This window comes from Mixophyes fleayi, chromosome 2, assembly GCF_038048845.1.
Source record: "Mixophyes fleayi isolate aMixFle1 chromosome 2, aMixFle1.hap1, whole genome shotgun sequence".
NCBI lineage: Eukaryota > Metazoa > Chordata > Amphibia > Anura > Limnodynastidae > Mixophyes > Mixophyes fleayi.
This window is the reverse complement of record NC_134403.1, coordinates 39,635,552-39,661,661: the sequence shown is the minus strand read 5'-3', so window position 1 is coordinate 39,661,661 and position 26,110 is coordinate 39,635,552. Positions and strand designations below refer to the sequence as shown.

At 39.6% G+C, this 26,110-nt stretch overlaps 1 protein-coding gene across 1 annotated transcript; it reads left to right on the top strand.

Annotated features, from left to right (window-relative positions):
- Window positions 1-636: 636 nt before the first annotated feature.
- LOC142140078 (polyunsaturated fatty acid lipoxygenase ALOX15B-like) lies at window positions 637-25,757 on the top strand. The gene is made up of 15 exons (XM_075197938.1): window positions 637-723; window positions 2,268-2,447; window positions 12,205-12,409; window positions 13,390-13,471; window positions 14,756-14,878; window positions 17,396-17,499; window positions 17,908-18,080; window positions 18,191-18,337; window positions 19,709-19,912; window positions 20,443-20,529; window positions 20,708-20,877; window positions 21,114-21,235; window positions 22,815-22,915; window positions 25,046-25,213; window positions 25,442-25,757. Exons 2-15 carry the CDS (start codon window positions 2,301-2,303, stop codon window positions 25,619-25,621), a joined length of 2,013 nt encoding a protein of 670 aa, XP_075054039.1. The 5' UTR covers window positions 637-723; window positions 2,268-2,300; the 3' UTR covers window positions 25,622-25,757.
- Window positions 25,758-26,110: the final 353 nt, after the last annotated feature.

Below are 26,110 nucleotides of genomic sequence, written 5' to 3'. Positions count from 1 at the left end.
TTATTTTAAAGAAACCCACACCCATATTGATCCGTATATAACTAACTCCACCAATCTAAAATCGCCCACAATGCTTACCCTAGTTAACAGAAGCAGGTAGTAAGCAAAGGAAAGTAATATTTATGCAACTATATAAATATATATTATATAAATATATATTATATATATATATGTATATATATTGCTTTTAAGCTGTAATAGCTTAGATGGTTAATGTTGCAGTTTCTGCCCACTTTCTCACCTTTGTGTCTCAGCAGTGGCAATGCATATGTCTGGGTGCACACCACAAATCAGTCAATGTCTTAGCTATTATAGATGTGCAGTAGGAACAAACTCATTTGTATTATATACAGAAGATGGGCATCCATAGTGTGATCAAATTTTTCACTGAGAACCTCATGTTTATTCTGGAAGTTCTATTATAAAATTTATATTATTGCAGAGTTTACCATAAATAAATAAAATAAATATATATAGTCTTAGTGCCTAAAGAGTGAACATGCATCTTGGATTGTGTGTTGTACTTTCAGTTACAGCAGTGTAGTACCTTTAATATATGTGGAAATTAGGGTGTATGGACCACCCCCTTGAAATTTTGCATATGTTGAAGGTCGTGACTGCCTTTTTTTGACCCAGCACCACACCCATCTTTCCATAGGTGTATTTAATCAGAGCTGTCTGCTTCTTACCAATGCTCCTTGAAGTGTATAGGCATTAACTGAGGTAAGGCCAATACTATAAAATTATAAATTGCTATTATAGTTATCCATCTGGAAGAGGTCACATTGATGTGCTGGATGGGCAGCCACAGTTTGATCAACATGTGCACTAAGAACCTCATGTTTATTTTAGTTTTGTTATAGAGTTTATATTCCTGCAGAGTTAAACCTATATTTGTCTTTAATTATGTATAGATATGATCTTTGTGCCTAAAGATTGCATCTGCGTTTTGGGTTGTGTATTGTACTTTAAGTCACAGCAGTGTAGCACCTTTTTTAACATTGGAATAGATATTTTAGTGAAGGTAAATTAAGAACACAAAATTAAGCACTTTTTTGCAAAGTGCTTGAAAGGAAGAGTTAAGGGGGAGGGTTGTTGTATGTAGGTTTCAATTGAAGTGAAGTAGTTTAATGTAGACAGCAGTGTACCTTTAAGTTTTCAGTTCATTTGTTATTATATAGCTGGCAGAAATGGGGTGTTGTTTAGGGGTCTTTGTATAATGGAAAACCGTTTGTAAAAAAAAACTGATGCACAGGTAACACTCTGCTAAAAGGTAGACTTAGATGATCTGGGGCCCTGGGCTGAACCTAAGCCATGGGCTGAACCTAAGCCATGGGCTGAACCTAAGCCATGGGCTGAACCTAAGCCATGGGCTCTTATCCCAGATGTGAGTCTTGACTACATGTCAAATGTACATCCTGCAGTGCACCCAAGGGACCAGGGGACAAATACCCCCTGGGCTGATAATACATTCCTGGTGGTTATGGGGCAGTCTGCTGGGATGGGAGCCAGTGCCCCAGGTCATCCTACTCTATCACTAGACATATGTGACATATCCTCTTAAAAAACTATTCTTTTCACATATGCACCAATACCCATCTTCCCACAGGTTCCTACTTGATGAGGTGTCCAGTGGAGGAGGGCTCTGGTCTTCACAATAGCTCACATCACTTCTGTTCCATATGGGAAGCAGAAGCATGTGTGTGGTGCAGCCCTTCTCCACTGCCAGGTAAGAGCTGCTGGAGTGTATTGTGGATTAGAGTGGAGGGGCTAACCCCATTATCCCCCACTCCCCATAATGCAAAACCTCTCAGTGCCAGGCACACAGAACCTTGGTTGAAATGCCCACATAAAAGATAGACAATTGGCATCTGATCACAGTTAACAGTGTACAATACAAGGTTTCATAAATGGACCCTGAGGTATTTTCTGGGTGATTTGGGAGGTACTTGATGGCTTCCACTATAGGCTTGTTTCTGTGCTAGTTATTTATGACTACATAGAAAACTATCATTATCCATCATATAATTGGATTGCAGTTAGTTTATATGCATTCTAAATTCCTGGAAGATATGAGTTATTAATGGTGCTGAACAATCATAGTGTATTACAATGATTCATTCCAGCAGTTTAATAGATTGGTTTCCTGACATTGACCCCATTTTGATGGATTAGTTATAAATGACAGGTAGGGTCTTATTGTACATGGTATAAGAGATGTGTGTATCTTAGTCTGAGCCATTCCTGACTGCTCTTGTTTCTTACAGAGTTGCTCTCACAAGGATCTTCACCAAAAAGACATGGGGATCTACAAGCTTAAAATTGCAACAGGGACTGACCTGAGTGCTGGGACCTGTGATCAAATCTCTATTGTTCTTGTGGGAGTCCAGGGAGAAAGTGAGAAACATCAACTGCCTCATAAGTGGAATAGCTTCAGACGTGGAGCAGTGAGTATCTTACGAAAGCCACAATAATATCCATAATGGTGACTGATCTCTATATGATATAAATGGTTATCTTTCAAAAATGATTGAAAGGGTCTATGTGCTACCTGAGGATGACATTGTGCAGATTTGATGGAACCATTAAACCCCAAAATTGTAATTTTCCTATATGAACCATAGTTGTGGGCAGCACGCTGGCATAGTGGTTAGTACTTCTGCCTTACAGCACTGGGGTCATGAGCTCAATTCCTGACCATGGGCTTATCTGTGAGGAGTTTGAATGTTCTCCCTGTGTTTGTGTGGGTTTCCTCCAGGTGCTCTGGTTTCCTTCACACTTAAAAAACAAAAAACAAAAAACAAAAACCTACTAGTAAGTTAATTGGCTGCTATCAAATTGACCCTGTTCTGTCTGTGTGTGTGTGTGTGTGTGTGTGTATTGGGGAATTTAGACTGTAAGCTCCAATGGGGCAGGGACTGATGTGAGTGAGTTCTCTGTACAGCGCTGTGGAAATAGTGGAGCTATATAAATGGTGATGATGATGGTAAATTAAATTACCTTATATTCCACTATCATCATCATCATCATCATCACCATTTATTTATATAGCGCCACTGATTCCGCTGTACAGAGAACTCATTCACATCAGTCCCTGCCCCATTGGAGCTTACAGTCTAAATTCAATAACATACAGAGAGAGAGAGAGAGAGAGACAGACTAGGGTCAATTTTGATAGCATCCAATTAACCTACCAGTATGTTTCTGGAGTGTGGGAGGAAACCGGAGCACCCGGAGGAAACCCACGCAAACACAGGGAGAACATACAAACTCCACACAGATAAGGCCATGGTCGGGAATTGAACTCATGACCCCAGCGCTATGAGGCAGAAGTGCTAACCACTGAGCCACAGCTCTGTTGAGCTGTTCCCACTGCTTTACAGACCTCTGAATGTCCACCTACATATTTAGGACAGTATCCTAATGGAATCTGATACATATTATACACTGGAGACAGATAGGTTATGACATCACTGGCCCCACCACTGTGAATCAACCAATACACACTGTGCATTTCAAAGTCACTACTTGTTTATGTAGAGATTCACCTCCCTCCTAAAGTGCAAACCTGCTGCAGAAGACTGAAAGAGAACATGGTAGACAAATTTAATTTTAAACACCACTTATTGCATGAATATTAATTGGCTAAGTAAATGCAGCCTTTGATATACATTAATATCAAATAGAGGTTTCAATTGATTTTTTTACTTGTTTATCACTTAACATTTTGCATTGGATGGGGGAAAAAAACTTGCTTGGTCTATCTACTTGCACTCTAAATACACCAAGGGCCTAATTTGCCCATGTGTGTATCGTGAAATAGCTCTGGGCATTCTCAGAAATGGACCTTAAGCCAATACATGGAATTTCAGAAAATTAATGTCCAAATATAAATGATGCTTACTACTGCCTATGACTGTAAATACAGAATTGAGGATAGAACAGGCGGACTACGGTCATGTAGTCAGGATGTTTTGAAGGCATTCCAAGGCAGATATGGCTGATTAAATGATGACTAGTCTGTTTTAAAAACTACACATATGCTTTCCACTATCTAGCACAGAACATGTGTAAGCAAGTGAGAGACTATATAAACACATATGTACAGTATGTATTAAAAACATCTTTATGTGAAATCTATAAAAAATGGATTAAAAAAAAAAAAAGCACTACCTGAAACTGTTGCCTTATTCATATAAAAAGATACACCAATCTTTTAAATATATAATAACACAAAAGAAGTAAAAACTGATGCTGTGCTTCCTCTAAACATTAAGGAACAAATCACTATATCTATAGCTATAAATAATCATATAGCAACCAGCACTTAATAGGAGTAATAAAAAATCAGAAAGTCAAACTTTACAGATCTGCTAAATGAAAGAACTTATGATCAATGTGTTTAAGCACCGGATTGTCTTCTCATGACTTCTCCAGCTGCAATCTTGTATGCATATATAGTAATTACTTATTTACACTTATCCACACTGTTTCAGATTCCAGAGTATTTTCTCTTTATATACAAAACATGTAGCTTTCTCTTGCGCTCCAAATCTTCTAGTGCTCATACAGAGAAAGAGACAAGAAATCATAGCGTGATTCCGTAAAATGCAAGGAGCCAGATCTTCATTAAATGAGCTCACATTTATTCCGATATAAAAACACAAGGTTAAAACACAAACTCTGTGCAGTAATATACTCGTACCAAATGTTAATAGGTTAAGAGCGTGCCAAAAAACCCCAAAAAACTGAACAAGTATCGAAGGAGTATCTCGCAAGCCCTTTAAAGGACAAGTGGCCTGATTCATTAAGGAACTTTTAAATAAGAAACTTCTTAATTTGTCTCCTGGACAAAACCATGTTACAATGCAAGGGGTGCAAATTAGTATTCTATTTTGCACATAAGTTAAATACCGACTGTTTTTTCATGTAGCACACAAATATTAACTTTAAATTTCAGTGTACAAATAAGCTATCAAGTATTGTAACCCCTTGCATTGTAACATGGTTTTGTCCAGGAGACTTAAATAAGAAACTTCTTAATTTAAGTTCCTTAATGAATCTGGCCCACGGTATTGAACTTTCACAAGACATGGGATCAATGGTACACCTCATCACACTCCACTACGTGGTATTAGGTGAGCCGCTTCCTCGCATCTTAACACCTGGGTACTTTTCTTCTAATGTACAGGGTGATTCAAAAGTCGCAGTACACCCTTTTATTTCAAAAACTCTACAGGAATTGGGCCGATTGGCCGATTTCAAGATGGCGCCCATATTTGGTACATACCGTAAAAGATAGACCACGTCACCCATACCTTACTGAAATATTCAGGTTTCCCAATTTCCTGTAGAGTTTTTGAATTAAAAGGGTGTACTGTGACTTTCGAATCACCCTGTATTTCCTATCCCCTGGGGCAGTAGTGGTGCAAGTCACCTGCCGTAGATGGCTTCCTTTATTCCCCCCCCCCCCCAACCAATTACTGTTGTTCTTTTCTTCTACAAACTCTGTCCCCTCTTTCCCAACTTCCCACCGCTCTCCTCAACTTGTCCATCCCCCGTCCTATACTGATACAGAAAAATCCCACATGGTACCTACCCCGGCCTGGACTCCGGGTTAGATTCAGAACCAGATGTTACCTGGTAGATGCCAGTCAACTGTATTTAGCTATTGCAATAAGCTACTCTGGACCACACTACCTAATCTATGAAGATACCTAGTAGCAGAGGTTTAAGTTCTATTTTTAGTTTCATAAGTTATGAGTGATAATGCAACCTTTACTTAGATGTCCATTATCTATTTCTAATTGTTCCTCCTTTATGTACCTGTTGAAAATAAACAGATTAAAAAATAAGATAATCCCCTCTTTAAATATCTGTAACAAAGTTAATTGTCCATTAAATGTTTGTTTTGATTTTATATTGTGACCGGAATCTCAGTAACGGGTTTTTTTTTTTTTTACTTTTCAAAATGGAGTTTTTGAGGGATAAAGGGTAGCCTAAAGTGACATTGAGCACTGTCTGATGATTGCAGTAGAGAACACATACAACCAGCCACTGCAGTATCTGTGTCCAGGGTCGCCTTCAGAAATCATGGGGCCCAGTACGACACCTTCTCCCCCCCCCCCCCCCCCCCTGATGAGTGCCACCCCCCGCAACACATGCTTACCTGGGGGCCCGCTGTCTTGCAGTCCGCTGGTCTCTGCTACTCTGTCTTCAGCCTGGCTGTCACCATGACAGCCAGGCATCAGAATGCGATTGCAGGGGGGGAGGAATCATTCCCCCTGCGATCAAGTGATCTGTCACGGTGACAGCCAGGCTGAAGACAGAGTAGCAGAGACCAGCGGACTGCAAAACAGCGGGCCCCCAGGTAAGTATGTGTTGCACTGTGGTACCGGGCCCCCTGGTGAGCCCGGGCCCGGTACAACAGTAGCCCCTGTACCCCCCTGATGGCGGCCCTGTCTGTGTCTACCCCATGTCTGCAGCATGGTTGGAGAAACTTGGTTTGAACAGGTGGGGTTGGGGCAGACAGTACTAAGACTTCACAGCAGTGTCTGTTCCCCAGAGCAACTGAACTAAACAATACTACTACAGAGTAAGCCAGGCATTGCTACATCTTCCAAATTCGAGCCTTGCTTAGCCTAACTCCTTGCAGACACGATATTGTAATAGGGAAAAAAAACATTTTTTTGTTTCAGATTTAATTGAAATAACTCTTTCAAAACAGCATTTTCCTTCAAAAGTTAATAATATATTTAGGTGGTTCTGGCTTTTTCAGAAGCATCCTCCTGAAATATGAAAATATCATTATGTGAATAATTTGTGTACCTTTCTGACTTAAAATGTATCTCGGATTGATTTATAGTAAAGCATTAATGAATTCATTATAATGGTTCCACCCTCAGATGTCAAAAAATGGTAGTTCCTTTCAGTTATTGCTTTGTCCCACTGTTCTGTGTTTATAGGGAGTTAGTGTGCTGACCCTTGCACATACAAATGGTTATGTACCTGGTAGGTTGCAATATTAGTGAGGACGGTTACATGGTGTCGTAACTGTACTGTTTCAGTCTTGAAATTGAGTAACCTCACTAGCAGTTGCCCCTTCTGTATGACCACCATACTCCGGATGGCCATAATACAGGATCAGCTCCCTACTCTTACAGCTTGTAACACCTCTTCGTAATATTGGCCTCTTTGAAATCAGAAGCGATCGTATGGTGCAAGTGATGAATGGGTCAAAGACATTTGAATTTCTCTTGATGAATTGATATGAACCGTCCCTAGGTTGTTGTAGGACTAACTCATCGGCTGCCACCCACTTTTTAGGTTTCCTTTTAGTAGGACTAAAAAAATCATTACTACAGTGTTTGTAGAATATTCATCCCCAGTATAACTGGAGGTAGCCAGTATCTCTTAGAGCAGGCATGTCTATTCTGTCAGGTCTTGGATATTTGCGTTAACAAATATTGAATTGGTTTATTTCAATGTCAGGAGTGGACAGTAAGTCTTTGAGAGAAGGAGGCACTGTACAGTTAAGTATAGAAATTGTAGTCTGGGGACTCGGGCAATAAGGAAGTGAATAGCCATTGGCTAAGAGCCAGAGAGGTGGTAGTTCAAAGTCAGAGGTCAAATCACATGATACAACCAGAGGACAAGCAGTATTTAGAATTCTGGTTTACAGGAACTGGTTCAATAAACTGACTGACTTCTGAAAAACAGAGGTTCTTGTGATAGGAGCACAACACCAAATAACAAATTGCAGCTGGGCCAACCAACTGGGCTGAAGTTTGGATGTTTGAAGCTGCAAAACTCTGATCATGTGCAGAATCTTGGTGTTTTACTTGATTGTGGATAACATTTAAGCATCTGGTTTTAACCATGATCAAATCTTCATCATTTAATCTGAAGAACATAGCCAGAATCAATTATTTGGTTGCCTCAGAAGATCTTACTCATACATGCACTTTTGTGTGTCGTGCTAGAACTACAGCAATGCACTGCACTTGGGTTTCCAGGAAAAAGAACTACCCTATTTGCAGCTGGTGCACAATTCAGCTGCCAGGCTGTTAACTATCACGCTTGTTCTTACCAAATCACAGCTGTTCTCCATTCCTTTCACTAACTACTTGTATTATGGCAAATATGTTTGCCATAATACAAATTTGCTTCACATTCAAAACCCTACACAACAATGGTCATGGGTACTTGCAATAACTTCTGATTCCCTATACTACCACTTGTTGACTTCAGTCTACAGATGCAGGTCTACTAAGTTTGTAGAATCTCCCATACTTCATTTGGAACTTGAACTTTTAGCTTTGTGGGTGCTACTCTCTGGGTCTCGCAACTCTGTATGCAAGGCCACAACTCTAGAGATCTTCAAGAACAGACTCAAAACTTTCCTGTTTACGCAAGCATTTTAAAACATTTATTTAATTTTATTATTTTCTAAAAAAAAACAAAAAACAAACAAAAACCAATTGTATCTTTGTATTCCTCAGGTCAATGGGATACTTCTTTTGCAGGTGGAACTCGAGAGATGCTCTCAATTCTTCTGGTGCTCTGAGTAAACTCGCTCTGGACTAGTTGTCTTGGCAAACATAAAATTATCCAAGAGCATCTGCAAAACCTCACATGGTCGAGGTGTTTCTCAAGCTTGCTGGAGAAATCAAGGCCATTATTGAGGTAGATAAGGACTGATGTCTCCAGTAGGTTCCTAAAGAAGCAGGAAGAAATTAACCACTCCACAGGGAATGGGACTTCCCAATTGACATGTCACCTGGCACAATGCCATTAGGCAACAGGAAGTACCTGCGGTCTGAATCTTAAACAGGCACAATGAGCAGCTACATACAGGAGAACTTGAAAGGAGGGTTCATCAAGAAATGCATGTCCCTGGGCCACTGGAGGGTACTGTTTTGTGCAAAGAAAAGCCATTTCCTACCAACCTGCATCTACCCATTCCTTATGATCTCTGACCTCTACAAGAGACTGTCATGCAACGATCTTCATCTGCAGATGGCCTATAACCTGATTGGGATATGATCCTATGAATATAGGGTCATATCATTCAGCCTCTGCTATGCCCCAGCCTTCTTTCAGTCAAATATGAAATCCCTCTTTAGAGGCATACTGGAGACATCAGTCCTCTTCCTGGATGATGACCTCATTTTCTCAACACACTTGAAAAATACCATGACCATGTGCTAGAGACATTTTACAGGCTACTGGATAATTGGTTATTTGACAAGATGGAAATGGTCTTTCGGGCAGTAAAGAGTGCGCTTCCTCTGCCATATAAATTTGGCACGGGATATAGAAGTGAAAGCAGAGAAGCTGTGTACTGTGTGAAACTGGCCAATGTCCAGTGGGATCAAGGCAATTCAGAGGCTCTTGGTGTCCAGCAACTACTGCAAATGTGTTTGTCCACAATTTCCCTACTGTTGGCTCTATTGTAACCTACAGTAAACAAGGTACTCCCCAAGCACAACAGGCTTTTTGACACCTTAAAGTTTCTTCACCTCAGTGCCCATCCTCTGGTAGGCCCAACTGTGTTCAGTATATTTCCTTGAACTTCACACATCCAAGAGTGGAGCAGGAGCTAGATTCTTCCAGACTGACTGTCCTTCTCCTCTGCATCTCTATTTCAAAGAGATTCACCTTTACAGAGGTAAACTGGAAGGATTGGCCCTCATTGTCCTCATTGAGTAGAGGCACCTACTGGAGGGAACCAGACTTTCCCTATTTTTCCTCATTGACCACAAGAACCTGCAGTATTTTCAGGAGGGCAAATTGGTTGAATGCTAGGAAGGCAAGGTGGGCGCTATTCATAAACTGGTTTGATAACATAGGTAAGGTGAAATGGCAGCCCTCAGCGAGGTATCTAAAGGCAAGAAGTTGATTACAGAATGTTAAAATGGCAGCTAGGAACAATGAGGAAATTATTTCAAATTGGCAGGATATCCTGGTATTTGGAAATCTATTTGGGTCTCAGGGAATTCTAGTGGCTGGATTTGTCTAATCCTGCACTACCTGTGCATGCACGAAGGGTGCTGAGGACCATGTCCTATGGTCTCCTGGTACTCCTGCCAATTTCAGATGCAATGAGTTCAAGAATTTAATCGCTGACCTAATCCAGCTCCCAAGATAACGGCCCCATCCTGAAGTGCAGTTACTGAGGGAAAATCAATAGAGAAGGCATCTCTTGCCTAGTGATGCACCTAGGTTTGGACGCTTCTGAGTCAATGTATTAATTTTCCTAGGCTCCAGAAATCTGCATCCCACTACAAATACTGAATAAGTCTTGTGAAAATGAACCACTGTTTTTAAAGTAAACATGATATAATTCATTATGGAGCAATTTGGCATATTATCTCAGATTAGATGGCTCCACCTCCAGCCTCCATACTGCTGACATTTTGTAAACTTGTAACTGAATCACTTACAAATAACTTATGGTATAAACTTATTTTAAAGGAAATGGTGCAGGGCACTTAATTATTTAATTGCCAATGCACTTATTTTTGACATTGTGTATATTTTGATATAAGAAATCCTTAATTCTGAGACCAGGGAAGAAACACATTTGTTTTAACCTTGCTAGAGGGGATACATGATTTCTTAGGTATATGTCTAATACTATGAGCCTTTGTTTAGAAAGTCTTTTGTGTATCATGATGTGGGGAAATTAATTTTTTAGGGTTTATACCTTTTCTTTGGGAATGTGTATTCTGCAACTGTTGGAAGAAAGGTCTCCTGTTAATCAGGCCTTTTTCATGTGTGTGGGTCCACTTGAAGATAGAAGGTTTAATTAAGACCTTGCTACTAGATTTCCTGTGTGGGGGGGGGGTTTTGTTTTTGTTTTTTTTAATATGTATTTTCGGACTGCACATACTCACCAAAAAATCTGAGTTCGGATGGGTGTTTCTGCATATTTGGTCATAGCTTACACTTGTGACTTACAACTTGAAGTAGAATGGAGGAGGGACAAGTGGGCAAGAGTGAACTAAGTACAGTAAGGTAGCAGGTTTAGGATCATCTGCACTGATGTGGTGCTGCCTACAGTAGAAGTAGGAGGCTCCTGGTTCAATTGCTTTGTAGCACTTGGGGCTTCAAGATTTGTGTTTGTGGATCTGTGTAGGAAAAAGAGAAGGAGGGGTGCTAAGGGAGGGCATGACTAACCATTTTGTTGCAAACCACCTAAGTTTATCATGTTTTGAAAGGTGAGGTCAGTGGGTTAACGTAGATGTTATAGGAGAGAGTCAGGATGGAATTGATGGATGTAACCATTCTCCTTGTAGGGTGCACTTGTTGCCCTGGTAGTTCTCTCAGGCTTTCCTTTTCCTGTAGAGGGAACAGGGAAAGCCATAAACATGAAGTATCATTTTGTGCCGTGGAAACCCTATGTACTACATTGTTGTGACTGAGGTGGACCTGCCAGGAAGAGAATCTCTTGGGTGTTGGAGGACTGGTGCAACAAGACACAATGATGGCGATTAGCAGCACTAACTAGCTGCCTCTGGCTGTATGCAAATTCACCTCTTCAGCTGATGGTGTTTAATTCCTGTGTTACTATATAACATGGAATCACATCCGTCTATTCACATTACTTAATTGAAATTTCTATTTCAACTGTGATAGGATTGGATGGTTACAGGGGAAGACAACAATTGTTCTCCCTTAAATGAAAAAATGCATATGAACCTCAATTGTTTACTTTTAACTATATATTACCTGGTAAATGTAACTTTCAAATTTATCAACACTGTCCCAGATACTATTTGTGTTTTTGTTTTTGTTTTTTTTGTGGTGTGTGTATATTTCATTATGATGTCCTATTTTGCAGAAATGGGGTAATCCAACTTTAGCATTTTCTTATGAATACTCTATGCTTTTTGTGCATTATGCTTGTTGCACCTGAGGTAAACCTGAGCGTATGCTTCAGAGGCGGAACTAGAAAGCTATGGGACCTTGTGCAGGGACTAGGGAACCGGGACCCTGACCCTCTGCATCTGCCATGCAGCAAGCCCCATTATCTCCATGGCAACTGCTCCAATGGTAGTTATGCCTCTGATATGGACTCTCTTTATGGGTGCATCTCTTCCTGCATAGATTTGAGGTGCAAATGAATCCCACTTTACTCTGTCCTATGGAAGGTCAGGGTTCCATAGCTCATGTATCTCAGACAACACTCTGCTTTTCCAGGTGACTGACTTTGATGTTGACATTGAGGAAGATCTGGGAGAGCTCCTGCTGGTTCGACTGTCCAAAGAACAATACAAGAATTTTAATGTGGATGCCTGGTACTGCCAATTTGTCAATGTGACCTGCCCCAATGGTCAACTCTACCAGTTCCCTTACTATCGGTGGATATCTGGCCTAATGACTGTGGAGATTCCAGAGGGGAAGGGTGAGATGTGATCCACAAAATCATATATTCTTTTTAGAAGAATTTGGCTTATGCTGCCTGGTTTAGTATGATGTAATCAATGTGGGTGGTACATGAATCCTCCCAAAAATATTTGAGTGGGCACCACAAGTTACCAGAGCCTGAGGTAGATGATGGATTCATCTTTAGCAACCCCTGTTTCCATAGAACAAAATATGTTAACTGTTACTTGTCCCCAGGACTTGATGTTGAGTAGTGGGAACGTAACTGACGTAGGTGGGCACCACAGAGGAATTGATAATGAGATGCAGAGTAGAGTTCTCTCTGGCAATAGGGATGCAGGATGAAGCTGGATCAGGCAGGGCAGCTACACTGAGGTGCAATAGGGTTTAGTACCAAATTCCTCCAGTATAATTGCTTGGTAGTATAGAGCAGAGTTTTAACACCTAATACAACTGATGAAATGATAGCTGTAATGGCGGTAGTAGTGTGTGTGTAGATGGTGCTGGAGACCAAAACACAATGCAAGAGAAAGTGTAGAGACAAGGATGCACTAAATAGCCAGAGTGAATATTATAACTGTCACAGGAAAGATGGAGTGGATCACAGGCACCAGGGTCCTGTAGATGGAAAGTGGTTTCACAGATAATAAGGCAGACAAAAAGGTTGGTCAGGCCGCAATATACGTAGTCTGGGTCACAAGCAAATGAATCAACCCAGGCAACGATCAGGAGTGGTTGGGTCACGGGCACAGGTCAAAACCAAATATTAGACCATAGCAAATATATCACAGGGGCACAGAGAAGCTCGCATGAAACTTGGTTTTAAAGCTGCAGTCACTAATCAGAGCAGGTGTCAGATTAAGCACCAGGTGAGTGAAAATCAAGAGATCTTGCATTGACTGACAAACTTAATATGAACCCCTAATTACCAGGTTAATTACAATACAATATGGAGGTGCATAGTTGTGAGCAGTAGTATGAACTTGTTCTCTGTTTCAGGCATCATATTATCTGGCAATATTCACCCACTTCTCCAGCAACAACGAAGAGTAGAACTGGAGAAGGAAAGAGAAAAGCACAAGTGAGTAACCAATGTACATGAAGTAATGTGTGCGCCTGCTGTCCTATCTCTCTGGGGAAAATGTCTTAATCCAGGGGAGGAGAAGATTCCCTCGAAACTCTTTAGCACTGACACTTTTGTGGATATTTGCATTAACTTGCACATTGTGGACCTGATTCATCAACTAACTCACCTGCACGCAACTTGCATTTAAAAAACGAGCAACTTGCGCATAGTTCCAACTGTATTGAAATCCAAGCAGATATCATATATTTCCATTCAAATTTGGGTAGAAGTACTGTGGCTAAACGTTACTTGCTGTATGTAGACAGACAGAACAGAGTGCAGCATACACACATGCATATGTGTTCTTTGTGATGTGCCTTTATACTGTATTGCACAACTTGTTGGTTTGGTTTTTTTATATTAAGTTTATTTTTAAGTTTCTTTTCACTTAGTAGTAAATATATCTTAATGTATTCTGTACTTAAAATCCCTTTTTATAGTCTATATCTTATACACACGCTCTGTGCCATCTAGTAGCATGCATGCAGGTGTAACTTTTGATACAAAAAGGCTATATGTTGGTCATCCTGTTACAAATGTTCCAGCTGAAGGACATGTACATAAGAGAAAAGCAGGTCTTAAATCAGCTGCATCTGTGTTGGGACACCCTTGGCATCCCCCTTACTGCACCCAGACTATGTTCATCCGCCCCTTTCCTCTCCCATTCTGCCCTTTTTAAGTCATTGTCAGTCGTAAGTGTCATTCATGTCTGACATGAATTGCATGCAACTGCGCTAATTGGCATAAGGTCCATTTCTGAGTGTGGTCGGAACTATTTTGCGCAACATACAGCAGGTAAATAAACTAATGTTTGTAGATGAATCGGGACACTCCTGCCAGGCTGCTCAGTTCTGTATGTGAAATTCTTTCTGGTCACTTATACTTGACAGATCCTTTTGACACTTTATTTTTGGATCTCCTCAACAGTGACCAATGTTTAAAACGAAGATGTCCCATTAATGTTTCTGTTAAGCTACCGTCTTGATGCAGTCATGGCTCGCTTGGTGATCTCTTGCACTAGTCACACTATTAGACAGGATCAAGACACCTAAATGACAGATAATATTGACTGACTAGAGATGATTGCCTATTGCTATTGATCCTGGGGGCAGCAGAGGCAATTGCAGATCCTCAATATTTTGTCTCAAAGTGTAAGCAAACTGTCTTTAAATTCAGTAAGACATTGCCTATATTAGAACAGCATAATTAAATGTTTTGCAATAACTTTTTGTCCTATAGGTGGAAAACTTATGTAGAAGGTATCCCTCGCTGCATTGATGTAGAAAAGGTTGTGGATCTGCCCCCTAATGACCAGTTATCATTCCTAAAACGGAACAGCATTGCCTACACCAAAATGTCCACGTATGTATTTAGTTTGAGTAGACTACAGCTTGGTCATCAACTTGTTGCCATGAAATCCCAAATCTGACTTTAATTATATTTCATTAGCTGACACTTGCTCTATTGGGTATATTTACTAAGGGGCGGTTCCGACAAACCGCTACAATTTTATTAATGACAAATTCCCATGTTGCCGTTTCACCAAAAAATTTAATAAATAAAATACAGCAAATTGCAGAGAATTGGCAGTTTGTCAGAACCGCCGCTTAGTAAAAATAACAACAACAAAAGTTTCCATTTAAATGCTGTGAAGGTATAGGAACAACTCTTGCGCTTAGTTATCTTTGGCTCACAAAACGTAACATGGTTCCAGATTATTTTTCTGCAGTGAATGCAATAGATGACAATAAAGAGTTTAACTTCTACCTGGGGTTTACATGACTTCTAACAGCCTGGTGACATGACTTAATATACATTTCAAGTTGAAATTTGAGGCGCTTGGTTTAGAATTTCTAAGTGTCCTTTGTTTTGACAATCTTGTACACGTTATGTAAGTTTTTATTCTGTTTAATAAGCTCAATATAATGAGACAAATACCTAATTAGGATGGCTAGATGCACTGTGTATAGTAAGCTGTTCTTGACAAAACTTTGTTCCTGGACAAGTACTGAGGCAACAGCGTTAATACATCATCATAATTTATATACCGCCACTAATTCCGCAGCGCTATACAGAGAACTCCTTAAAGCCTTCCAGTCTCATGCCTAAACTCCCACCGGTCGGCTACCTCTCTTTCTCATCCCTTCTTCCCTTCTCCCCCTTCCTCCCGTCTCTCCGTCTCATCCATGTGTCTGTCTTCCCCTCCCTTTAGATTGTTTGCTCCTTTGAGCAGGGCTCTCCTACCTTCTGTTTCCATCACTTTTAACTGCGCTCTCCAGCTACTCAGCTCACCTCCTCTCAGGCCCTCTGTCTCCTCTCGCTTCTCTCCGCTCCCCTCAGTGACTCTCAACCTGTCATCCGTGCCCACCCTCTTGGGCCATAGTTACCTGCCTGTACTCACTTTTCCCCTCCCTCCCTTTCTTGCTGTGCCTGAGCCCCCAGAGTTATAGTGCTTACTGTTACTTGTACTGTGCTGTTTCACCTTGTACTGTGCCATTGTTTGTCCTTGTACGGCGCTACGGATACTTTGTGGTGCCCTATAAATAAAAATTTATAATAACTCATTCACATCAGTCCCTGCCCCATTGGGGCTTACAGTCTAAATTCCCTAATATAGACACACACAGACACAAAGAGGGTGAGACTAAGGTCAATTTTGATAGCAGCCAATTAACCTACCAGTATGTTCTTGGAATGTGGGAGGAAACCGGCGCAATAATGCAAAATAATACAAAATAATTTGCCTCCTTAATACAATTTTATGTAACTTGCTTATGAGGATTTTATCTTGCCAACCTGAGGATCCCTGGATTTATTACAGATGATGAGCCTGGATCAAGGTGAGCAATATAGAGGATGCATGAGGGATATGTGCGACTCGGAATCCCATGTAAACTACGGAATGCAATTTACACTTTCAGGCCCTATCTCTCATCTGCAACGATTTGATCAATGTTTTGAAACACTGTTGCAAAAAGAGGAAACTATTTGACAATCAGAAGCAGTGTCCAACATGGAGTATATCCTTTCAGAGCAACCTTAGATTAATGTACTTTCAAGAGAAACACTTTGATTTTGTTTGATATGAGTTAGCAGTACCTAAATAAACAGCAAGATATTGAAAGCTGCAATATACAATTACTGTACTTTGCTGCCATTCATGACATGCATAAAATAGTCCATTAAATTCATTCTAAACAGTGTCAATGTGGCTAATATCACGTATATGAATGTTTGAATCGATATTGTAGCAGTATACTATACAGACCTATAGATGACTGGAAGAAATTCTAAAATGTAATTTAAAGAATGTAAATTACATCAGTTGGATTAATGAGGAAAATTATATAGTATTAAACTGAGCAATCCTTTTTCTCCCTGACTATTAACATTTATTCACATTTTTTTTCTTCTGCTTTTTCACTTTACTAATATTCGCCATTATATTAATGAAATAAAAATCACAAAATTAATATTTTTTTAGGTGGAATCTGTGAATAAACTTTCTAACGATTCAAATAAAAATTTGCAACCTTATTATTTGTATGTATGTGTATATATATATAATATATATATTTTATTGGTTTGAATGCTAAAACAAAAAAACATTCTAAACTTTCCGTCATTGGTTAGCTTTGAGCTAATGTTTGAGGAGCACACCTCTAATAACCAAAAAATAAACCGAATTACTAGGACATGGAAATTATTGGTAATAGAGGTAGATCTATTTCCTGTACGGGTAAATTTGATGCACAAATCTCCCCACATCCCTTTCCAGTTCTCCCACACAGTACGGGCTGACTTCAGCATATGAGGGAATTAAATAGATTTCAGTCCAATTCATGTTCTTTGACATCTTTATTGTACTTGCTCTCACAGAGACCTTGAAATGAACCTGGAAGGATTCACAACCTGTGAGGCATCATGGACTGATCTAGAAGACACCAAATTTCTGTTTTCCCTAAGAAGGTCGGATAATTCAGGTATACCTAGATCTCATGATTTTAAAGGCTACTTCTAACAACCTTGTGGAAATAAAGGTCTCATGCAGAAGGGCTTATTTATGTGTCTTGTTGAACTATGCCACCTAAACATTTTTGATATCTTAGTCTACAAAAGTCTAACACTCCAAAATACTTTTACTATTGTTTTAGTCATTGCAGGAATATGCCACATGTAATGTTGGCAAAATAAATGTTAAGTTTGATCAGGTAATCTTACTATTGAGACATGGGACAACTGAATCAAGGTTTGTCCAGCTCAATTTGATTCATGATTAAAAGTCTAAGCTTGTGAAATTATCAGTATTTTTGACATTGAAAATCCCTGTAGCCCCTCCACTTACCCTGTGATTGTAGAAAATATTACTAGACCTCATGTCTTATTTCCAGATGTGGTGGCTGAGATATGGAAAGAGGATCAATTCTTTGGTAGCCAATATCTGAATGGACTTAACCCTACACTTATCAAGAAATGCTTCAAAATCCCTGAGAACTTCCCAGTCAATGCCAACATGGTGGCTGCATCTCTGGGATCCTCAACCAACCTTCATGAAGAATTAGAGGTGAGGAGTAACAGGACAGGGTTGTCCAGTGTTATTTTTCATTTCTGGAAACGCTGCCTTTCCCATTTATTCTTTCACTGCATGGCTTGCTCATTTTTTTTGTCTTGTAGAATGGCAGCATCTTTCTGGCAGATTATAAGCTTCTTCAGGGGATCCCTGCCAATAATTCCATTAATGGGAAGCAACAATACATTGCTGCACCTATGTGTCTACTGTGGAAAAATCCTCAAAATGAACTTGTTCCAATAGCCATCCAGGTAAGTCTCCAGGTTTCCATTAGACAACATAAAATATTTGTATCACTAGTCCTTTCCCTGTCTATTTTTAATCTAGCTATTTGTGTCTGGAACATGGATACTGGTATAGCTAAACCTTTCAGGACACCAATACTAAATTGGTTTTGGACATTACATGTCTTATTCTCTACAGGTCACGAGGAATAGATTACCATGCTGATTGTACTGTTACAATGCAACACCAAACTGTATGAATCCCACAATCTGCAACTAATAACCTCTATACAGAGCCTATGGTGCAATATGTTTTTCACCATTATTGGCTGCTTTTTCCAGATACTCTGACCACTGGACTTGATCCCAGTAGTGTAGAATTGTTGTTGTTGGCTGTGAGTGACGTAGTCCGGTGCAACTGTGGAGCAACATGCAGACAAACAGGACACAAAAGAGTAGTCAATTGACAAGCCAAGCCCGAGCACAGGAGAGGTACACAAAGTCAAAAAAACAGGCCAGGAGTTCAAGGGCTGGCAAAGATCCAACAAAAAGGTCCAGTAAACAAAGGTCAAACACAACTTCAGTAGCAGAAGGTAATCAAATCTCAGGTATACCTAGACTAGGTCCTGCATCTTTATACGAACGCCAGCAAGGCAATGAGTGTCAGGACCTACAAAAAACAATCAGCTGCTGGGCAGAAATCATGTGAGCAGAATGATGACTGATCAGCTGTTAAGTAATGAGCAGTGATGAGTCTAGCAAGAGCTGGTAATCGGCTGCAATGTGGAATTCTTTTTAGCAGCTCAGGAACAGGAGTATGGTTGCTCAGCAACATACACCAAATCTGACATTCAACAATACCTGGAAAGGTTTTCTGAGAGAGAGCAGAAAAGACATAGAGCAGAGGAAAGTGAAGTGTAGGAGACTGCATAGTTTGGGCCCAATAGCCAGTTTGGCATCTGCACTCATAGCGATTGTATGTCCTTGAATATTGGGGATTAACTTGTGAAAAGCAAAATGGAGCTATAACTGGGATTCAGCTCTGAGTGCCCAGTAAGTACATGACACATGTTAGGTTGCAGGTTAATTTTGTGTACAAACATTGAGTTACTTAGTCCCATTTTTATGTGACCTCAAAATGTTTCCAACTTAATATATATTGTAGATGTGACTTGAGCTGTGACATCAAACAGATCCTAGAACACCTCCTGACTTAAATAAGCTTATTATATTACTTCTATAATTCGTTGGTACAGGGAATTTACAATTAAATGGGTTTCGGAAGACAATACTCTTGTGCTGAAATTCTGATCATTGAATCATAAACTAATGCATTGTATTATATAATAATGTTATTACTGGTGTTGCTGAAGAGTAATTGATCTTTCTCTACTACAGTTGGCTCAAAACCCAGGAAAGAACGCTCCAATTTTCCTTCCAAATGACTCAGAATCTGACTGGTTACTGGCGAAGATCTGGGTGCGCAATTCTGACTTCCAGGTGCATCAATTGAACACTCATCTTCTCCGTACTCATTTTATTGCTGAAGTCTTTAACATTGCAACCACCAGGCAACTTCCAATGGGCCACCCAGTGTACAAGGTGAGATATGTTTGAAACCATTGTCACGGAGAAAATATACTCCTTGCAGTGTTTTTATAAATGGGCTGTAGATCCACCTACATTAAAACCCTTATTGTGGCTCAGTGATGGGAGCATGTGTAGATGCAAACTATTCAGCTCTTAACAAGGCATGTGTATGGACATGTAGCATTCTCAAAGTGCTACCTTTGCAAAGCATCAGATAACATTGCCCATCGTAAGTGAGGGTGTAGTCATTCTGCCTTCTGATGGGGTTAAAATTAAATGGTGCCTCTCGTCCTAATCTACTGATCTGAGACTTGACAAAATAGTCATTCCTATGTGTTGGTGAAGTAGGAACCACCAAAGTAGAAACTTGAGGATGACTTATTTTCACTTTTTCAATTATTGGAAGGCTATATCTAGGGTTAAAAAAAAAAAACACTAAAGAATTTATGCAGATTTTAAGGGTTGTATATTTCTTGTATGTAAAATGTATCATCGCGAACTTGGTAAAATTTTAGATCTAACCAATATTTCCTTTTTCACAGCTAATTATTCCACATCTTTGCTTTACCCTTGAGATCAATATAATTGCCAGATCTCACTTCCTTGGTTCTGGGGGCATCATGGATCAAGTGAGTACTTTACTATATAATGGTTCTAGTCTCCAGTGCCAGCTCATAGGCTTTTGATTTTGTCTAAGGTTTAACTTGGCTTAGCAAAATAAATATTTACAATATTGCAGTAAATCAATGATTGGCAGGTAAAAACAAGCTGCTAGAACACACATCCAAAATCTTGTATTTTATACAGGCTGTGGTGGTTGGAAAAGGAGGGGTTCCAATTCTGCTGAAAAGAGCAATGGATGGGGTCACTTACAGCAGCCTCTGTCTTCCTGATGACATCAAGGAAAGAGGATTGGAGTCCATTCCCAATTACCTGTACAGGGATGATGGGATGAAGATCTGGCTAGCTGTGGAGAGGTAGAGATCTGTCATATAAGCAGAAATTCAAGTAGATCTGCAGAACATTGCAGAGTTTGAAAACTCCATCCAAAATATATTCATGCAAACACATGGCAACTTCCCACACCTTATCAGGGCTATTCCAGATACCTGTAACACAACCCTTGATAACGCATATGTGCATTGTCCATACTTGAATGTCAATTCTTTTGATTGTACATAAATATTTTTTTTATTTTTTTTTCCCCATACAGCTTTGTGTCCAATATTATTCATTACTATTATCAGAGTGATGAATTGGTCAGTGCAGACCCTGAACTACAGGCCTGGGTGGCTGAGATCTTTAAAGAAGGCTTCTTGGAGTCTAAATCTTCAGGTAGGAATTAAGCATTAGTTTTCTGTGCTCAGCTAAAGTGAGGTGTAGATCAGATTTGCCATTTTCACTGTGAATTCAACGCAAACCTATCCCAAGTGCTTATAGTTTTGCCATATTAAAAGGCCCCAGTTATATCAGATGGTAATCCCTACATATGGTCGTACTTGTACGTTAAAATCTAAAACCTAACAGTAATAGGTTGTTTTGCAGAAGGTAGCTCAATGGAAAATACATTAGTAGGGAACAGCCCTATGGCTTAAATAAACATAAATCTTTGCATTAATGTAAACGTGTTTATAATTTAATATTTCAGTAGGAAAGCTGTGTCTTTAGTAATTATAAATTTATCATTGACATGCTTCTTATGCACTAAATTGTTTTAAAAGTAATTGGTATATTGGTATTCGGGTTCTTTCCCTGGAGCTTATGTTACTCTGTATTTCCTGGTTATACTGTGTGGGTTTGTTTTTTTTTTTTGTTTGTTTTTTTTGTATTGCTAGTGCTTTGGTCGGATATGTAAACACTTTTTTGTGAGTGCTCATTGCATCCTTTGTCAGATGTACAGATGAGTGCATGACATATCAGTCAACATATATGCACACTTCCTTGCAGGTGCATGACTGCACTATGGGCTAAGGTGCATGTGAAGTATGAGAATGAATCCCTCTCTGTATATGGATCTTCAGTGAAATTGACACCAGGAAGTGTTTACACCATATGCCAAGTCAATTTTTGCATGTAATGAATACAACATGGATGGATTTTAGTTTGCTATCCATTTATTTAGCACATACACTCAACACTGATCTGTACACTAAGTGACAGGGATGGACCTGTGTGTAGCTGTATTTAAATATTGAATGTTATGTTTATAGTTAACATTTTCAAGCCTGATTGAGACATATAGAGCCACTTTGAGGCAAAATGGATAATGTACTTTAGTTTGACCAAAGCAACAATAAGCCTGATTCCAAATTATGTGGATGAAGGATTCGACATAACTTGCAATGTTTCAAGATACCTGATGTAGTATTGACTAGTATTTTATATTTAGTAACTGAAACATTTTTAACTAAACCTATATATTCTGTCTGAGTTTAGGAGAGGTTTATGGGCCTATTTATGAACCTCTGAAGAGTTTATATTCCCCGAAAATTTTCAATAGATTGCCGCACTTTGAAGCTTCAGAGCGATTTATTAATAAAAGTTCCTGCCTGTTTTAATTGCCCTATCAAGCTCCCAAATTCTAAGCTGGACCCCAATGGAGTTAGCTGTTATATCCTATGGGGAGATCACACAGAGGGATCTTTTGGATCCCTCCCTGACAGGCTTCATCGTCCAACCATCACAAATTGAGCCAGGCCATAAGAACTTGTTAGTAAAATGATTGAGATTGCTATAGATTATTCCCTGGGACAGGCTTCTGTCAGAGCTATTGTTCCAACAAATCAATTTTAATTACTTGCCAAATTAATTTGTTTGCTCACATCATTTCTTATTGCAATGATAAGAATTTTGCAACTGGTCATAAATAGACTCTTATAATTTTTATTGGATTTGTTTCTATTCCCTGTGACAGGAATTCCATCTTCCTTGGAAACCAAAAACACTCTGATCAAGTACCTGACCATGGTGATCTTCATGTGTTCTGCTCAGCACTCGGCTATAAGCGGTGGTCTGGTGAGTGACCAACATCATTTCGGCAACTTTTCGTTCCCCCTAAATTCAACCAGCCTTGTGGCACCTTATTGGAGTAAGATATACCTTATTTATTATGTAAAATGCAATCTGTTTGTAATCTATTAGATGAGGTATACTTCCTGTGGCTACAGATTATGGTCTCCCGCATCTTGTCCTGTACCTGGTACACATCTACTGCAAGGAGTGTATCTGCACCTCAGCACAAAATTCTACTTTGGGCCACTGATCGTATCCCAAAGCTCCTGTATACCAGCACCAAAATAAGTACAAGTGTGCAGCCTAAATACCACTCTCCCTTGATGCTGTTTTCCTGAATAGGGTAGAGGTGGGACTTCTTTGGAGCAGACCTCCAGCTTGACAGATACCTTGGTTCACTCATCCAGCCAGAGCTGCAGGATACATATGGCAAAGAAAGATAACATTTCGGCTGGAGTTTTTGCACCACTGCCAGGCTGCAAACATTGAACAATAGGAGTTTTAACCAGTGCTACATTTTTCATGAACTGGGTGGTCTCTGGTCAGTCTAATAAGCAAACAGGAGGTGGGAATCGGAGGAAGATGCAGCACTCCTAAAGGGGTTAACATAGAAACATACAATTTGACATCAGATAAGAACCTTTTGGCCCATCTAGCCTGCCCATTTTATTAATCTAAGGAAATCTCAAACCCTCTTTAATCCTTAGTTCCTTGTAAGGATATTCTTATGTTATCCCAAGCATGTTTAAATTGCTCTACTGTATATATTTCACTTGTCCACTCATCTGAACCTACTCCCCCCACCCACCCCACCAGTGTCAGTGCATATCCTCATGTTCTAATATTTCTCCCTTTGTAGAATGTTTCCCTCCTGTACCTTGTTAAAACTCTTGCTATATTTGGAGAAAAGGGAGGATAGGATATATACTTTCAAACTATACATATTAAGATCTTAGTCTTTCCCAGTAAATTTTGTGCTGTAGGCATTGCAGAATTTTAGTTGCCCTTCGTCACACTCGTGACCACTCTTTTTTATTTTAACTAGATCATCAATCATTTGTTTTACCCCTCCTGGTGTGTAAACTGTTTCATATCTGTCATCTGCAAAATGGCATAATGTCCCTTCAATAATATTTGCACTGTCACCAATAAAGATATTGATAAGCACTACTGGACCAAGTACAATTCCCTGGTATAGTTCATTGGTAATCTTTCCCTCCTATGGATGCATTCCATTTACTACAACGGTTTTCTATCCTGCAACAAAGATCTTATTCATTCAACAATCTTAGAAGCCAATACCAAGTTTTCAAGTTTAACAGTCTGCAATGATGTGGGACAGTGTGTCAAATGTCTTACTGAAGTGCAGAGCCGTAACTTAGACTTCTAGCACCCTGGGCGAGAAAGACAAATGCCGCCCCCCCTAACCCTCAATTTTAACCAAATTAACCGAAGATATTTCTAAATTGCGCCTCCCTTCAGCGTTGCGCCCTGGGCGGTCGCCCCTGTCGCACAGCCCTAGTTACGGCCCTGCTGAAGTGTCTAGTTAAGCTACATCTACGGGCTCCCCTGGATTCATTACTTTAGTCACCCAGCTTAAAATAAAAATAAAAAGTCAAGAAGATTTGACATGATCTCTCTCCAGTAAATATTTTTGGGATTCTGTAAATGACTGACTGGAGAGTGGTCATTGCCTGTGAGCAAATCCAGTCAATGGGTATACCCATGGGCTAAATACATGTCCCCCAGGTAATCTCATCATTAAAACATACCATATCATTTATTTGATACAATACTTAAAATCTTATGTGCTAAATCTTTTCTACACAATCCTTAATTTTTTTATTTTTTTTTTCTACTCCCTGATAATACTTCTATGTTTGCTAAATCCATGGCTGCTCAATTAGCAATTGATCTGACACAAGAATGCTGTATTATATATTCTGCATGAAGCCAAGTGTTGTGGCAAACCTAATTCCCAAGCGCAGAATGTTTAACTTGCACAGTACAGTTGACCTTTGGTTAATTATATAAATATCCTATGAATAAAAGAAAGGGAGGGGAATTGGGTATTATGGCTAAACTATTCCTGCATATGACCATGTTTTAAGATGATCCATGCTTCCATTGCAGTTTGACTTCTATGCCTGGATGCCCAATGGTCCCACATCCATGAAAATCCCCCCTCCCACAGCTAAAGGTATCAGCACAACACAGACTATCCTGGATGCATTACCAGCAATAAACACTACAAGTACCATGAACACAGTGTGGCTGCTCAGAAGTGACCAGAGAGACACAGTGAGTACATGTGATCAGTATAGACACTGCAAAAATGAATGGATCTGCTCCAATGTTGCGTATTACCCATGATGGGGATATAACATTTATTTTTTTATTGTATTCTCTGAACGCCTTCAATTCATTTACATGCAGCTTTGTATAATGTGGTCGTGAATGGACCTGGTTCATAAAATCATGATTTCACCTATAAGACTTTCATCAACAAGATTTCTCATTCCACTCTAGAGTCATTTAGGAGATTACTCTGATGTGCGTTTTACGGAGAAGACCCCACAGAAGTTTATTAAGGATTTCCAGGACCAGCTGGCTGAAATTTCCAAATTTATAAAGGAACGAAACAAGAGCATGTGTTTGCCATATTACTACTTAGACCCAAGAGTGATTGAGAACAGTGTCTCTAACTAGCAACTAACATTAATGGTGGATCTACTGTTTGTGTCTGAACATCCTATCTATTTCTCATAAGTCCATCTGTGTTGGGATAAGACTAGATGATGTGGTAATTCCAATGGCGTCTCCAAGTTCATTGTCAGAACATATTTGTGACACTATTAAAAGTTTATTAAATTGAAGTCATGTGTTAAATCAATTCATACTGTTTTATGTGGGGAGGTGAAGGCAGCTGCTTTGCATTTAAATACACCCAGAAACCTTATGGTGCATCAAGAGGAGAACATCAAAGCACAGTTGGGATGGGAACTGCACCCAACCAAATACTGAACATGTACAGTTAAGTAATGGTGATCCTCTTTCCCATATTGTGTTCTTTTGTTAACATAGCAGATTCTATTATAACATAACATGATGGCATTACCCATCATTCATTTGGCATGATTGGCCAGGACCCTCTTAAAATAGAAAATGGCAGAAAAAAACAAAAGGTGCTTCTTTGTG

Excerpts from the sequence above, each read along its gene's own strand:
- LOC142140078 (XM_075197938.1), top strand. The coding sequence starts at position 2,301 with ATGGGGATCTACAAGCTTAAAATTGCAACAGGGACTGACCTGAGTGCT. Across the intron at positions 18,081-18,190 it reads ACCTTCATGAAGAATTAGAG|AATGGCAGCATCTTTCTGGC; the intron begins GTGAGGAGTAAC and ends TTTGTCTTGTAG. Across the intron at positions 22,916-25,045 it reads CGGCTATAAGCGGTGGTCTG|TTTGACTTCTATGCCTGGAT; the intron begins GTGAGTGACCAA and ends CTTCCATTGCAG.